We start from the raw sequence: 13,626 nt of genomic DNA on the forward strand, positions 1-13,626 counted from the left end.
CACTCCAGAAACTGAATTCACTAGCATTTCATGGCTAGCCTCTCTGCCAGCTCCCCAGATGGCCCTCAGAAGCTGAATTAGAAGTTATTAAATGGAAAATTAGATGGAGTACATTGCACCAAATGTTTCAGACTCAGAAAAACTCCCTACTCCCAGACATAGCTGAATTATAGCAAATGCAACATAATACAATAGGAAAAGACTGTGAGATATGTGATGAGACTTAAGGGATCTTATGTATGATTCTTGGGAAATTCAAACTTGGGATTAAGATAAGAATTCCCACTAGCTAATCAGAGCACAGTCCTCAGCAATTAGTGCCTTACAATGCCACACTCACAACCTTTTTCATGCCTTTTCCTTCAGTACACCTTTCTGGAAATTTGGATTAATAATAAAGTTCCCAGTAGGTACATGTCAAGGTGTCAGTGTATAAGAATAGATAATCTTTATGCAGTTCCAATGAAACCTGAAATAATAATTGAAAAAGATGCAGTTTCTGGCTTCCATAATTTTTAGTGTGAACTGTGATCACTTTATCATAGTTAAGTCACGTTTAGAAAATTTAGACAAGCTGCATGATTACTCTAGGAAGCATGGAATGGTTTGTTCAAATCAGTACCATCTGTGGACAGAAAAGTTGGGGGAATTTTAGTCATTCTTGAGGAATGGAAATCTGATTCTCCATGCTAGAGTAATTGTAATCCTTTTTGTATCTGTAACCCAATAGCATAGCTGTCTTGAAATTGTCTGAACACAATCATCAAGTTCAAGAGATACTGTGCCACTGGGTGTCACTGCTCTTCACTGTGGCCCTAGGATCAAAGCTCTTTGATCTGCTCCAGATTCAGATCACATCTTTTTATTTGTTCTAATGAGTGGTTACATTTATGTTTGATTTGTCTACATAAGGAAGGAGACAAAATTAGCTTGATCTTAAACTGACTAACATTTAAGGCTCTGATTCCATTTTAAAGGTCTGTCTAGGCACTGACAGAAAATTTTACTGTGAATTCTGCTGACTGACCCTTGATTTTGTGGGTTCAAAATATTTTTTTTATATAGGTCTTCATAAACTGGAAAAATAACAACATAAAATAGCTATCAAAGCTTTTGTGTAAAAGAGGAAATGCTTGTCTGATTGTCTGCTATCAGGATACCTGCAAGTTTATCTTTTAAAATGGTGGTTTTCATGTAGTGCTGCTTACTGGGATAATCACAGACATTATCTTCAGCCTTGTGAAGATAGTGTGTATGGGCTCCCTCAGTAGTCAGTGGGTAAAAGGACAGATAGAAACATAATTTCTCCACTGTCCATTCTTTCCCCCACTTTCAGTGAGTTTGTCTCTTTTCCAAATACAAGGAAAGCATATGGAGGCTGGATTCATTAGAATTTTGTTTGTCTGTGGGAGAGTGCACAAATCAGAGCCACCACCATTTTGCCTGATATAATTTCTAGTTCTATGAAACCCAAGTCTCTTTTCCTTCTTTATTGCAAAATTGCTAACTCTCAGTTATTTTTGATGTCATTATCTGTGTTGAAACTGAGGGAACAAGGTACTCTCCTTAAGAAGGAAAGGCCACCATTGTGTCTAGACCATGGGCACTGCTCTTTCTATATCTGTGACTATCCTCTTTAACCTGCCTTGTTTTAGGTGCAGAGACTGCAGTTGTGCCATCCAGGGCTAAACCAGCTGCACATTTGAGCAAATGAAGGTATATATTTCCACCTTCCTATTGACACTCTCCAAGCACCCAATTACTATCTGCTTTATGGCAAACCCCAGTTTCTGTATTGGAATATAGCCCAACAGTCAGTCTTCTATTCTATCCCACATTTTATCATTATCATATTTGAGTGTGCAGGAATTTATATTTTTGCAGTATCTTAACAGGTATTAATAGCTTACACTACAGTAGAGTAGAGGATTTATAGAGGAAAAATACAGGTGTTTTCTACTAATCATTTGGCATTTCTCTGGTTTTATTTTCCAGAAACTAATAGTCAAACTAGGCCATTTCTTGTAATTTACACAGATAGCTAATGCAGTTTATAGAGTTTTTACGAAAATATTGCAGTGCTTAATTTTTTCAAAAGTGAAAGGACTGAGTATTACATATACAGATCTGAGCAAGGAAGAATGGTACTGCATGTTTTGAGGTTTTTTACTACTTTCTGTAATTATCTTCATGTTAATAACAACAGAGCAACACAACTTTAATTTTGATAGCATGGCATAAAATGATGGAAGTTGTCTATAGCAAAGACTTTTTTTTTTAATACAGTTTGCTCTTGTTCTGTGTCTGGTTAGTGTGTAGCAAGGTGGGAACCTAAGAGGCTGTTGCATGCTGGGGTATTGTGTACTTGTGCATGAGAGCTGAATGGAAGAACAGGGAAGGCACATGGTTCTCTGCCTACTCCCTCTCCTGCGGACTCCACCTGCTTTGGGCTCATTTGAAGGGATTTTAAGTTCTTAACCTTTTCATCAACACAGCTTTGTCTGACTCAGAATTTACATTTCTTGTTAAATATCCATATTTAATGGAGAAGTTTCAGCTTCTTATATTGTGATGATTTTAATAAACAAATTGTTGCAGACAAAAGCAAAGATCAGATATTTCCATAAGGTTGAAAGAAAAGAAAAAGGAGTGTTTTCTCTGTTCTTCCCCAGTGATGTTGGTCTGGGATCCTTTTCGTCTTTATGTAAGCCTTGGGACTTCTTCAGTTTCAGTTTGAGGATGTATCACGTGTTTTTCTTTTACCAACGATACCTCTTCCCCCAAAGACTCTAAAGCACTCTTTAAAGCTAAGTGCACACAATGATTTCTGAGCTGATTTCTCGGCACAGTTTTTCCATACAGAGTATTAGTATTATCTTACAGAGTCTTAGAGATGTTAGCTTTCTCTATGACTATGTGATATAGCACAAAACCATATGTTGCATCTAGTTTGTGAAAGCTGGGAGTACACTACTGACTCAATATAGACAGGGTAAACGTGCGTACGTGTCTATCTATGTACATATATGTGCTGCTTCTCTCTCATGGACATGAATATAGCCTGTATATAAATAAATGGAATCAAAGTTTATGGGAAGTTTCTTTTTTATCTGTTATTCAGCTCTTTCTCTTAGCATTCTTGTAAAGCACTTCTATAATGCCAGACAAACATATCACATTGTTAATACTTTTCATTCAGAAGGTGAAACAGGAGACTTACGAAATTTACCTTGATGTGTTGTGTGAGGATTTCATATACTACCAAGAGAGAGGGAGACAAATTAGTATTTCTAAATTAGAGGTAAAGAATTTCAGTTACAACCCACAGTAAAAGATGCTATGGGCAGGCGAAAAATAACTTTGCCTAATATTTCCTCCCTTAGCTGAGACTTAGCCCCAAAAGTAGCAATAGAAATGTCACACCTCTCAAAGCTGGTCCTACATGCCATGCCCGAAAGAATTTTTCTTTGTTTCAAAAACAACAGTACATGTATGACACCTAAATATGTACAGTGTGATTTATGCCATTGGAATTATTGTTTATTAAACACATGAAGTTGACTCTTGGTCTTTAGACATGCTTATTAAAATAATTTTTCAACACTGGATAAAAGTATTATAGTAGCAATCACTTTTCATTCAAATTAAGGTATCTTACAAGTGTTTTAACCTTCAGTTCCTAGTGCTCCCAGGGATATTGTTTTTTCCAATGTGCAATCAACAAGTGTGACCTTGCATTGGAGATCACCAAAATCTATTCTTGGCTACTTTCAAAACTACAAGATTACCACACAGCTACAATCCATCCACTGCAGTGACTGGGAAGCTATGGAATGTATTGAATATGAGATGCATCAGTATTTATATGAAAATGTCATGGATGACTGGATAGAAGACACAGTGTATGGACTGAAAAAATACAGATGGTACAGATTTGCAGTAGCTGCCAGTACGAATGCTGGTTATGGCAGTTCTTCACCTTGGATTTCAACACAAACCCTTCCTGGCTGTAAGTAAGGATGTCTGCTGTGTCTTACAATGCTGTAACAATGTGATGTTCATCTAAATAAGCAAGAACACTTGGTAGAAGTTATTTCTTCATAGACCTAAAATACTGGTGAAGTCAATAAGGATTTATTGCAACTCTGGACTTATGATATATATATTTATATTATATAAATCGTGCAGTAGGTATACATACTTAACACTGCTTGATATTTCAGTGTCTTTTGTATACTCTTTTATATTTACTGCTTACCCAACAACATTTTTAATCCTCAGCCATACTACACGTGTAGACTTGGGAAGTCTGAATTTTTGCTAGTTTGGGTTGATATGCCATTTTTCAATGCAATTTCACATGTTGGGTGTGTCAATTTAAAAAGTTGTTCTTCAATTCTTTGACTGAAAGTCTGTTTATTAACATTGTAAAACTTTCCTGAAATTCTGTTGTATGTTCTTCGCAATAGAATTTAAGCAATAGTTTCAGAGGAATTAAGATTTCTTTCCAATTCCATATCCACCTACAGAGTTTACTAATCAGAGTAGCCATGTAACATGCACAGGATTGCCATGACACATATTAGAACTCTCATGCCTCAGCTGAGGATTTAAGTTTCCAAGTAAGAGAAGAAGTAGTTGTCATAAATAAGTCACCACCAAATATTTGAGAGAAGGGGACATGAAACATAAATTATTTAGGCAGTTGTCATGGGGATATATGACCTTCCCTACCAGTTTGCAGCCATCCTAGGATAGAGAATATCTGAGATCTGGCCTATAGCCTCTGTAGAACAACTGAGAATCACCATGAGTTTCCTTACCTAATCACAGCTCTTTCAGTCATTTCCCCTTACAAAGTAATAATAGAACTACCAAGTACTTAAACAGCTGTGTACCAAGGACTAGTCAACAGTCCAGATACTTACCTTGTCCCACTCGTGTTTTTATAATCATGTGATGTGAACGCAGGAGGCTTTGGACACTGTGATAGTAAACATTACAACAGCCTGATTTTTTAATAAAGCACAGAAGCACTCGTTTGGATTGAGAAGTGCTGGAATCAGCTGCAGAGTCATTCTCGTGTACACTTACTTTCTTTGTCCAGTGACTTGTATGGGGAAGCTCTGCCTGCAAATCAATGCAACATTTTAAATGAAGGAGAAGGAAAATAAAACAACAAACCCAGATGGAGCAGAAAATAGATAACAGAAGTTGTGCAACTCTTGAGCCACCAGCTCTGGGGAGATTTCTTACTATTAATTTGATAGAACTCAGCTGCTGACATATGCAAATACTTATTTTTGAAAAATTGTTGGAGTTTAGAATAGTTAAGGATTTAAACTGGATGGAGAAGCAGATAATGAAAACACATATAATTGCATAAAGTTAGGAACTTCTTATGATTTCCTCTCTGGACAGTGATAATTTGGCTTAAGAGAGAACTAGTTTCCTATCCAGTCCCACTGAAAAAATGGTAGCTAAAAGTATAAACATCTCGATAGACTGCACAAGCCCTTTCCATGCCAGTTCAGTGTCATTCTCAGCAGTAGGTCCTCTGCGTGTTCTGTTAGATAGTTTAAAAGTGGTGGGGTAGAAGTTTAAAAAGTTCCAGCAGTTCTTCAAGCCTAAGTGTCTGGGGCTGCTGACCTATATCTGTGGTGACGGAAGTAGGCAGCAACGAGTCTCCTGTGAGCTAAATTGGTGACACATCAGGAGATAAGCTGCCTATAAAACACACTCTTGTGGAGTCAAGGAAGCATGGGCACTATTCCAAATGTCATAGCTGGGCACTGGTCTTTTTCCTGGGGTAATAGCAATCAGCTGAGGAGGAAAAAAAGAGGAAGGTGACATGACACAGCTGGGAAGCCAGCTGGCAGCTCCTTTGTGCTTCAGTGCTGGGAGCCTCGCTGAGCAGTGGTTGATCATTAGCAAGGGCAGGTTTCTAGATACCTCATAGTTTTCAAAGCCTAGTTTTTAGAATTACTGTTAAAACCCCCCCTCAGTTCCCCTCTTTCTTTTGCAAAGGGTACAGCCTGTAGGAGGAAAGAGAAATTCAGAATGCACCAAACAGGTCTGGCACACTGGGCAGCCTTGCAAAGTGTATGCAGAAAACAGGTGTTGATCTCCCTCTCCTTTCCCTCATGGACAGGGCCAAGCATCCTCTGGATTAGCCTGCTGATACACAGCCAATATATACATGGTCTGTTAGGGCTTAGGAGTGCTTAGCTGCTATGTAAAATACCCTGAGTACTTAGCCCATAAAATCAATGGGAGCTGTGTTTGCACATTTGAGAGCAGAAGCTAGGCACCATTTCACTTGATTTTCAAGAAGTGCCTCTGTAAGACATTGCTTCTACCAGAGTTAAAGTTACCTTCATTGTGAAATAATAGTTAAAGAATTTTTTCTTCATAATTCATTGTGTTCTCAGAAATTTGTGTTTCTCTCAAGCCTAAAAAAAAAATTAATGTACTGTATTCAGGAGGTTACAGCATTTAAGCTGAAAACTCTTAGACTCATTTCCCAGAATATAAAGAGAAGAAACTTCAACGGCAGCAAAAATTACATAAAAGACATCCTAAATAATTTTTACAAGTTCTAAGGATTTGATTGTTGTGCTAAAGCAGAAATAACTAATAATTCTGACCATCCAGTGAATAAGGTGAAGATCTTAGCTGTTTATTTCAGTTGGTCATTATGAAGACAAATGTAAGGCTATAGGAATTCTTTTCATGATTCTTTATCTCATTTGCAAGTTTCAAACAAAAAATAATGGCGGTGTTCTGTACTGATAGTGGTTATAGAGTTACTCTGTTGAAAATATTGTGGATTGTTAGTACAGTCCAGTTCTCACATCACACAGATAAACTACTCAGCCTTCTGTCTTGCATATTATCCTCACAGGAATTGTCTTACTGTCTCATAAAGTAGTGTGATGGCACCATTATTACTTAGCTGATTGATTACCCAAGAGCCAAATCTATTCTTCAAGATTAAATATGTTCTTCATAACTTAGATTTATATTGTTACCAGCACAGAAGATCACAGTGTTGTTTCACAGTAAGGGAAAGAGCAAGAAATGTTTTCCATAGCTATGGAAACTTTGTTCCCTCACACCTGCACTTACCCCCAGTTTTACTCTTACATTTATAAGAAGAATAGCATTGGCCAAACTTAGGTTTTATGAGAGAAAAATAATTGTGGAGGGTCAGTGTTAGATGGAAAATGAATGACAGTGAGATCACTGACCTCATTTTGGATCTCGTACAGTTACACAATACAATGCTTTTTGGTAAACTGCCAAATCCCCTAATACCAGGATATACTGAGGTATAAAGGAAAATCCCAGATGCTCGAATGTCCCATGAAGGCTAGGACATAGAAGCATGGGGCAGAGGGTTATGCTTCTCTTTTCAGCGCCTTCTTTCCCAATCCCTGCTGATACCCAGTTGCCTGGTACTATTAAAGAAATACTTCTCTGTGATAAAAAGTACTGAGATTTCATGTCTTGTTATGTGTTCTTTCTTCTAGAAAGCCTTGCCTGAGAGAAGTTCTTTTTCTTTGTTTGTTACATTTCCTCAAAAGTAAACATTGGAATAATTATGGACGAATATAAGACATAACTGTTAAAAATTATGTAAAAATTACTTAGATGATTAAAAATTAAATAACTGAAGGACACAATTTTTTTGGGAAAAAGGAAAAACAGAGCTGATCCTAACCAAATTGGCAAGCATGAATTTTTTTAGAAGACTGGAGTATTCAGTCTTATTTTTGAGGATTATGCTAAATGATGGGCTATCCAGACTTATCTTCAAACTAACACACTTAACTGCTGCCTTAGCATCAGGACACAGATGGATGGCAAAGATGACCCTGACCTCCATAAGACCCACATTCCTGTGCAAGGATAGAAGCATGATAATCAGGAAATGATGGTTATTAGTTACAGAAAATGCATTATTGTGAAAACCAGGAGAAAAGTGCTTATGAGAGGAAGTGATTGGATTATGGGGGAATGAGAGAATAAGACTAGGTCATTTCTCCAGAGTAAATTGCTGTGATTTATAAGAGAAAGGGGGTAGTGATATCATGGCTTCATATTGACCAGATTCATTTCACAAACAAACCTAAATCAGAAAGCAGCAGTTATCCACTGAATCACAGTTTTTAAAAAGATGTTTTTTGTAAGACATGAGACATGTCAGATACCTTTCATTTTGTAGTTTCCTCCCCAACTGTACATGTTATTTCAGAAAATATTCCTACATTTCAGTATGACTTGGTTAGTGTCTGATATTTTACTTTTCATTATGAAAATAAACCAGGTATTAATGCTTACACGTACTTTAGATAAGTATCTTAAATATAGCATACAATCAGAATTTTCTTGCAAATATCTAAAAATGCATCAAGTATAAACTACATATGGAAATTAACCGAATAAGTAACTGCAGATTGGATAATTTGTAGATTAGATTATGCTTTAAAATTATTCCCCACCATCTCTGCAGAGTGGCTTTTGAAAAAATACTGAGAGACTAAATATTCCATTAGTTCTATAAAAAAGCAATGGAAAATTGTCTTTGGAAAATTGGTTGGTTTGAAAACTAAGGCTCAAGAAGCTATATATAAATAATTTTATACTGTTTTTCAGAAATTTCATTTTGCGATAAAGTTAATAGATATCACTGCCATAGTTACTGAAAGACACTGTTTAGCAACAAGCCTGACATGCATTACCTGAAAAATAAAATGTGTGCTTATTTTCATTTTCAGGGAACTTGCTTGCCTTTGTATTTTGTTTTATCTGTTGTACCTCCGCAGTTGACAGCTAGCCTTCTCTGAACACTCTCCTCTTTTACCATCCCTCATGTGCAGTCACAGCTCATTTAGTTACACTCTTCATTCAGTTGCTCCATACTATTCAGTATTTTTGGGGACTGCTTCCAATGGTTGAATTTGATCCTGCCTATAAAGTCTTATAAACTCCTGCTAATCCCAGCACAGGAATCTAATTCCTATATCCAACACCCTAAACTCACTATAGCGCCTTACCTAATCCCAAATACTTCTGTTTTATTCTGCAACAATGGTGCCAAATTTTCATCTCCATAGTGCAAAATTTTATTATTTTCCTCATTAATCTTTCACACATAATTGCAACAGTTACATACTTCTTTTCATGTTCTTTTCCTACTCTGTGTTCTTTCGGGAGAACTAAGTAGTCTTGCATGCCCTCCAAATTTTTTTCCTCATTTAGCCCTCTTACCTAATGATTAATAATGGAAAACTGCATATTCATATGTTAATCTTGTTTGAGAAAAGAGCCTGCATCTTCTGATTAGCATAGGTATGATCACTTCAGTATTTTTTTTATAATATGTTGTTAACTGATATGTATATTTTTGTGGTAGATTGAAAAGGCACCATAAAGCCAAGTTCTGGAAATATGTACAAATATGTTGTTGTTTTATAACAGGCTGCTCAGTGATACTTACCACAGTTGTCTTTTTTTGTAGTAGATCCAAAAACAAGGCACCCTGGAGCCAAGTTTTGTAATTATCTATGAATCAGTTGTCATTCTATACCAAATTTTATGTTCCTGAAATTTAAAAGGTTATTATGAAAAAATAATACCGCTTACTGAGAATTGCTACGTTGTTATTATGATTTCATTAATTTCTTATTCATGACTAAGAAATAACTAGCTTAATTCACATATCACCCTGACAAATGGAAATTTTAGGGAAATCCCATTTCTTAGTGTGAGCATTCTTGCCCTCTTTCAATTCTTACCACTTCTTTTGTTTGGGTTTTCAGTAGTTCGTCAACATGTTAAGAATAAATTGAAAGGAAATGTAAAAAATTATTTCTGCTTGTACTTTCCAATACTACTGGAAATTTTTTCTAGCATGCAGAATATGATGTCTTTTCACAATTTCTTGTTCTTTGAATTATTCATTTGACATAAACAAATATATTATGATTGTCTATTTGTATAAATATTTGCATATATTTTACTTGTGTCATGTGAAATACTTATAAAGAACTTGTAATTAAATGACCCTATAATCTCAATTTAAGATGAAGTCGTAGGTAGTCCATACTCTAGAAAAATTGTAGTGGTTGCAATGAAAGATGTATTTCTAAATCACATGGTGCGCCTTACATCTGAAAAAAAAGGAAAAAGTTATAGTTATTTAAGCAATGTATAATCTTAAATATGTGAAAAAGCTTCATTTTCAAATCTCTACTGGCCATTAAAATTACTGTGTTATTTTTTGTGCACTTCTTTGGCCATGATTCACATACACAGTTTTTTCTACAGCTCCAGATGGTCCTCCAGAAAATGTGACAGTTTTAGCTACATCTCCTCACAGTATTAATGTCAGCTGGAGTGAACCTGCCATCATTACGGGACCAACGAGCTACCTCATAGATGTTACCTCAGTAAGGCAATTCTGTTTTACTGTTAGTGGTTATACAGATGTTTGGGGATATTAATACCACAGCAGATATTCTTATAGAGATTTTAGAGCAGACATAACTAGATTGAAAACCATATAGTTGTGTCTATTTCCTCATAAATTCTTCATAAGAATTAATTGTACGTTTATTAATTTATTAATGGTAGATAAATTAATTACTTCATATTAAAAAACGTGATAGTAAGAGGTCTTGGAGAAAAAAAAAAGTGTGCCTATAAACGTACACAGGAAAGCAGTAGTTGAGCTTTGTGAAAGTGAACCTCTTTTTAGCTGTCATGACATTTGTTTCTTCAAAGGAGGGAAGTGCTCATAGTAGTGATTCCATGAAAATGGAGAGGCTAGCAAAAGGAAATGACTTGCACAAGCTTACATGGCACCAGAGGGAAAACTTTAAAGTCAAACTAGATTTCCCACTTTGCACTTGGTGCTCTGTCCATTAGATTAGCTGTATTTTGGTAGTACAATAATAACATTTCTTTCTCCTTGACCTTTATAACCAAAAAAACTGACATGAAAGAAAAACTCTGGTGGCTTTTCTCTTTTCATCCTCTGCTACATTTCCAAAGCTTCCTAAAACCACCATTAATAAACCTCATTTCCTGCCCTGTGGCAAGATAGTCAACTAAGTTCAAGCACATGAGAAGTAGGATATAGGTTCCCTGTTCTGCCAGAAATTACATAGACAGGGCTGTAAGTGAAAATATGAAGTATTTTATGAGACTTTACCCAGGACAAGTTGCTGTTTGCAGTTTCAAAAATTCTGAATCAGTCCGTTAGATGGTAGGAAAAAAAAAATTAAAGAGCAGTTCAAACTATTTAAGGCCTTTAAACACAAATTTTCTTTAAGATTTCTGAGAAGAGAGTAAGACTATGTGTGCATATTTAATTTTTCTGAGTCTGTCATAAGAATTACAGACCTGCTAGTATATTAATGCTGAGATATTTCTGCAATCAAAATTTCTAAGGAGATAGTAAAAAATACCAAATATTTTTAAGCTACTCAGAAAAGTTACAAGAGAGAGTAATGTGTAGTCCTGCAATTTTCCTCTAAGTTCATTGTACAACATGCAGAGTGAAATCTGCTCAGTTCTGAACATGCTTACTGCAGCAGTAGAATGGCAGGATGAAGGATGTACAACAAGGGGAGGACAGATAGGGATGTTTCCTTGGCCCAATGGGTAGGTCGCTAAAAACTACACAGCAAGTTTTATTTCCCCTCTAATAAAATTAGGGAAAACTTCCTCCTTGTGAAAAATTCCTGTCATTTTTTACTAAACAGCATTATAGTGCATCAGCAGAAAAACATTTCATGGTTTTCATAAAACTTACAAATTCAATTTTCAAAGCTTGATTTTTTTTGGGTTTAATATTTTATCAATCTGTATTGAAACAATTTCCTCTCTGATAATTCCAAAATTATAAATTATATAATCTCAATCTATACTCTGAAAATATTATAAATACCTTATCAATATAAGTTATAATAAAACTCCTGAAGCAGGATGAACTGAGGAATGTGCCAGGTGAACTTGCCAGCATTTGAAAGGAACTTTAAAAAATGGTTTAAATCTTCAGTTTGGAGGACTAGTTTTGTTTTTACAAAGTGAGTTTTTTGTTTGTTTGGTTGGGTTTTTTTCCAAATATATTTCAGATAACCAGCTTTGTGTTTATGGATTCCTTCTAATTAGATGTTGTCTGTCTAATGATCAGTAACTACAGATGCCAGTTCTGTAGAACTTTAGTAGACAAATCTATTCTATCTTAAAGACCAATAAAGCTGTCACAATCTTTTTCAGTGAAATTTTTAGTATATATTTTATTGTCGCAGCGGGAAATTTTTTTGAAGACTCCAAATTCCACAAACTTCCAGTATGTATATTTTTATTCTCAACTGAGTATCTTTGAATATTTATAAAAATAGCATCATGGAACAGAATAATTCCGGTTTCTACTCTGTTATATACTAAAAGTTAATAATTAGTATTCATAACTGAATGTATTAGGATTCTGCTTAAATTGCTAGGATGTTCCTTGCAGTTTTAAAGATCAGAAAAACTCAAAAGTGCTCTTTTGTTATTGTTCCTCCAAGTCACGTTTTAGTTTGTCTTACAGCCTATTATAATTAGAAGTAGTTCTGAATAAAATATTCCTGGAAATGGGTAAGGAAAATGAAACTTAACCATTAAACTTCATGAAGAGTAGAAATACATTTAATGATGTAGTGTTGTGATTGTACTTTAGCTGTTGAATAAATATTTATATGCCGGACTTTTGATAGTCAGATAGAAGAAAGTGTTTCAGCTCTTGATGGCCCTCCCAGGAAATGAATGTCTGTTTAATTCATCACAAAGTTTAGTTCAGGTTAATTCTCAGTGGGGATATATGCCTATCCATCAAATAAAAGGTATGCTTGACCTATTCTAATGTTTTATCAGCTGCATTTAATACAGATTTTGTTCAGTGGGAAAACTACTGTACAGCTACCTAATCCTCTTTTCAAATTACACACTGAAGAAACAATAATAAAAACATTATTAACTGAAGCAGTGGGAATATACATAAATAGAATTTTGTAAATGATACTTGATGAAACACTCTTTTTTTCCTTTTTCTTGTTTTTGAAGCTACCATTAGAAGTGATTAGTTGGATAAAAAGTCTAACGCTGGAGATTTTTCTACAGAACTACCGATTATTTGAGATGTAAGGATGATAGGTATCCACAATGTAACCCAACACATAGGCTGCTCTAACACAGAAACAAATGTGCCTAAAATATTCCTCACAAATTATTTGTTACCCTTTCCATGTAATATCCAGTGCTGCAAATTGCTCAGCAACCCTCAATAGATTATTTTAGTTTATAACTAAATGAATAGTCATAGTTTTATTTACTTTTTTAGGTATGTCATTGCATACTGTGTAATTTTTAATTCCAGTTGGTTTTTTGTGCAAGTAAAATTTCTATTTGTATTTTCATGAACACTGCAAACAGGGGGTTCTCTTCAATTTATTAACATCATTTTATATTTTAAACTTATTACTAGGTCTTCTGTAATCCTCCCTTTTTTAGATTGAACCCTAAAGCTTTCCAGCTTTTCTAGCGAGAAAATTACTCCTTCCCAACTCTCTCATA

The 13,626-nt window shown here is 35.3% G+C and overlaps 1 protein-coding gene across 1 annotated transcript in view; it reads left to right on the top strand.

The window, feature by feature from the left end:
* PTPRQ (protein tyrosine phosphatase receptor type Q) overlaps positions 1 to 13,626 on the top strand; it is a 100,075-nt gene that overhangs the window by 48,092 nt on the left and 38,357 nt on the right. Inside the window, exons 26-27 of the mRNA XM_039571080.1 lie at positions 3,677 to 4,009; positions 10,333 to 10,454. Coding sequence (XP_039427014.1) covers positions 3,677 to 4,009; positions 10,333 to 10,454 — 455 coding nt within the window. The remainder of the gene's footprint in view (positions 1 to 3,676; positions 4,010 to 10,332; positions 10,455 to 13,626) is intronic.

This window comes from Corvus cornix, chromosome 1A (genome assembly GCF_000738735.6).
Source record: "Corvus cornix cornix isolate S_Up_H32 chromosome 1A, ASM73873v5, whole genome shotgun sequence".
NCBI classification, from domain to species: Eukaryota; Metazoa; Chordata; class Aves; order Passeriformes; family Corvidae; genus Corvus; species Corvus cornix.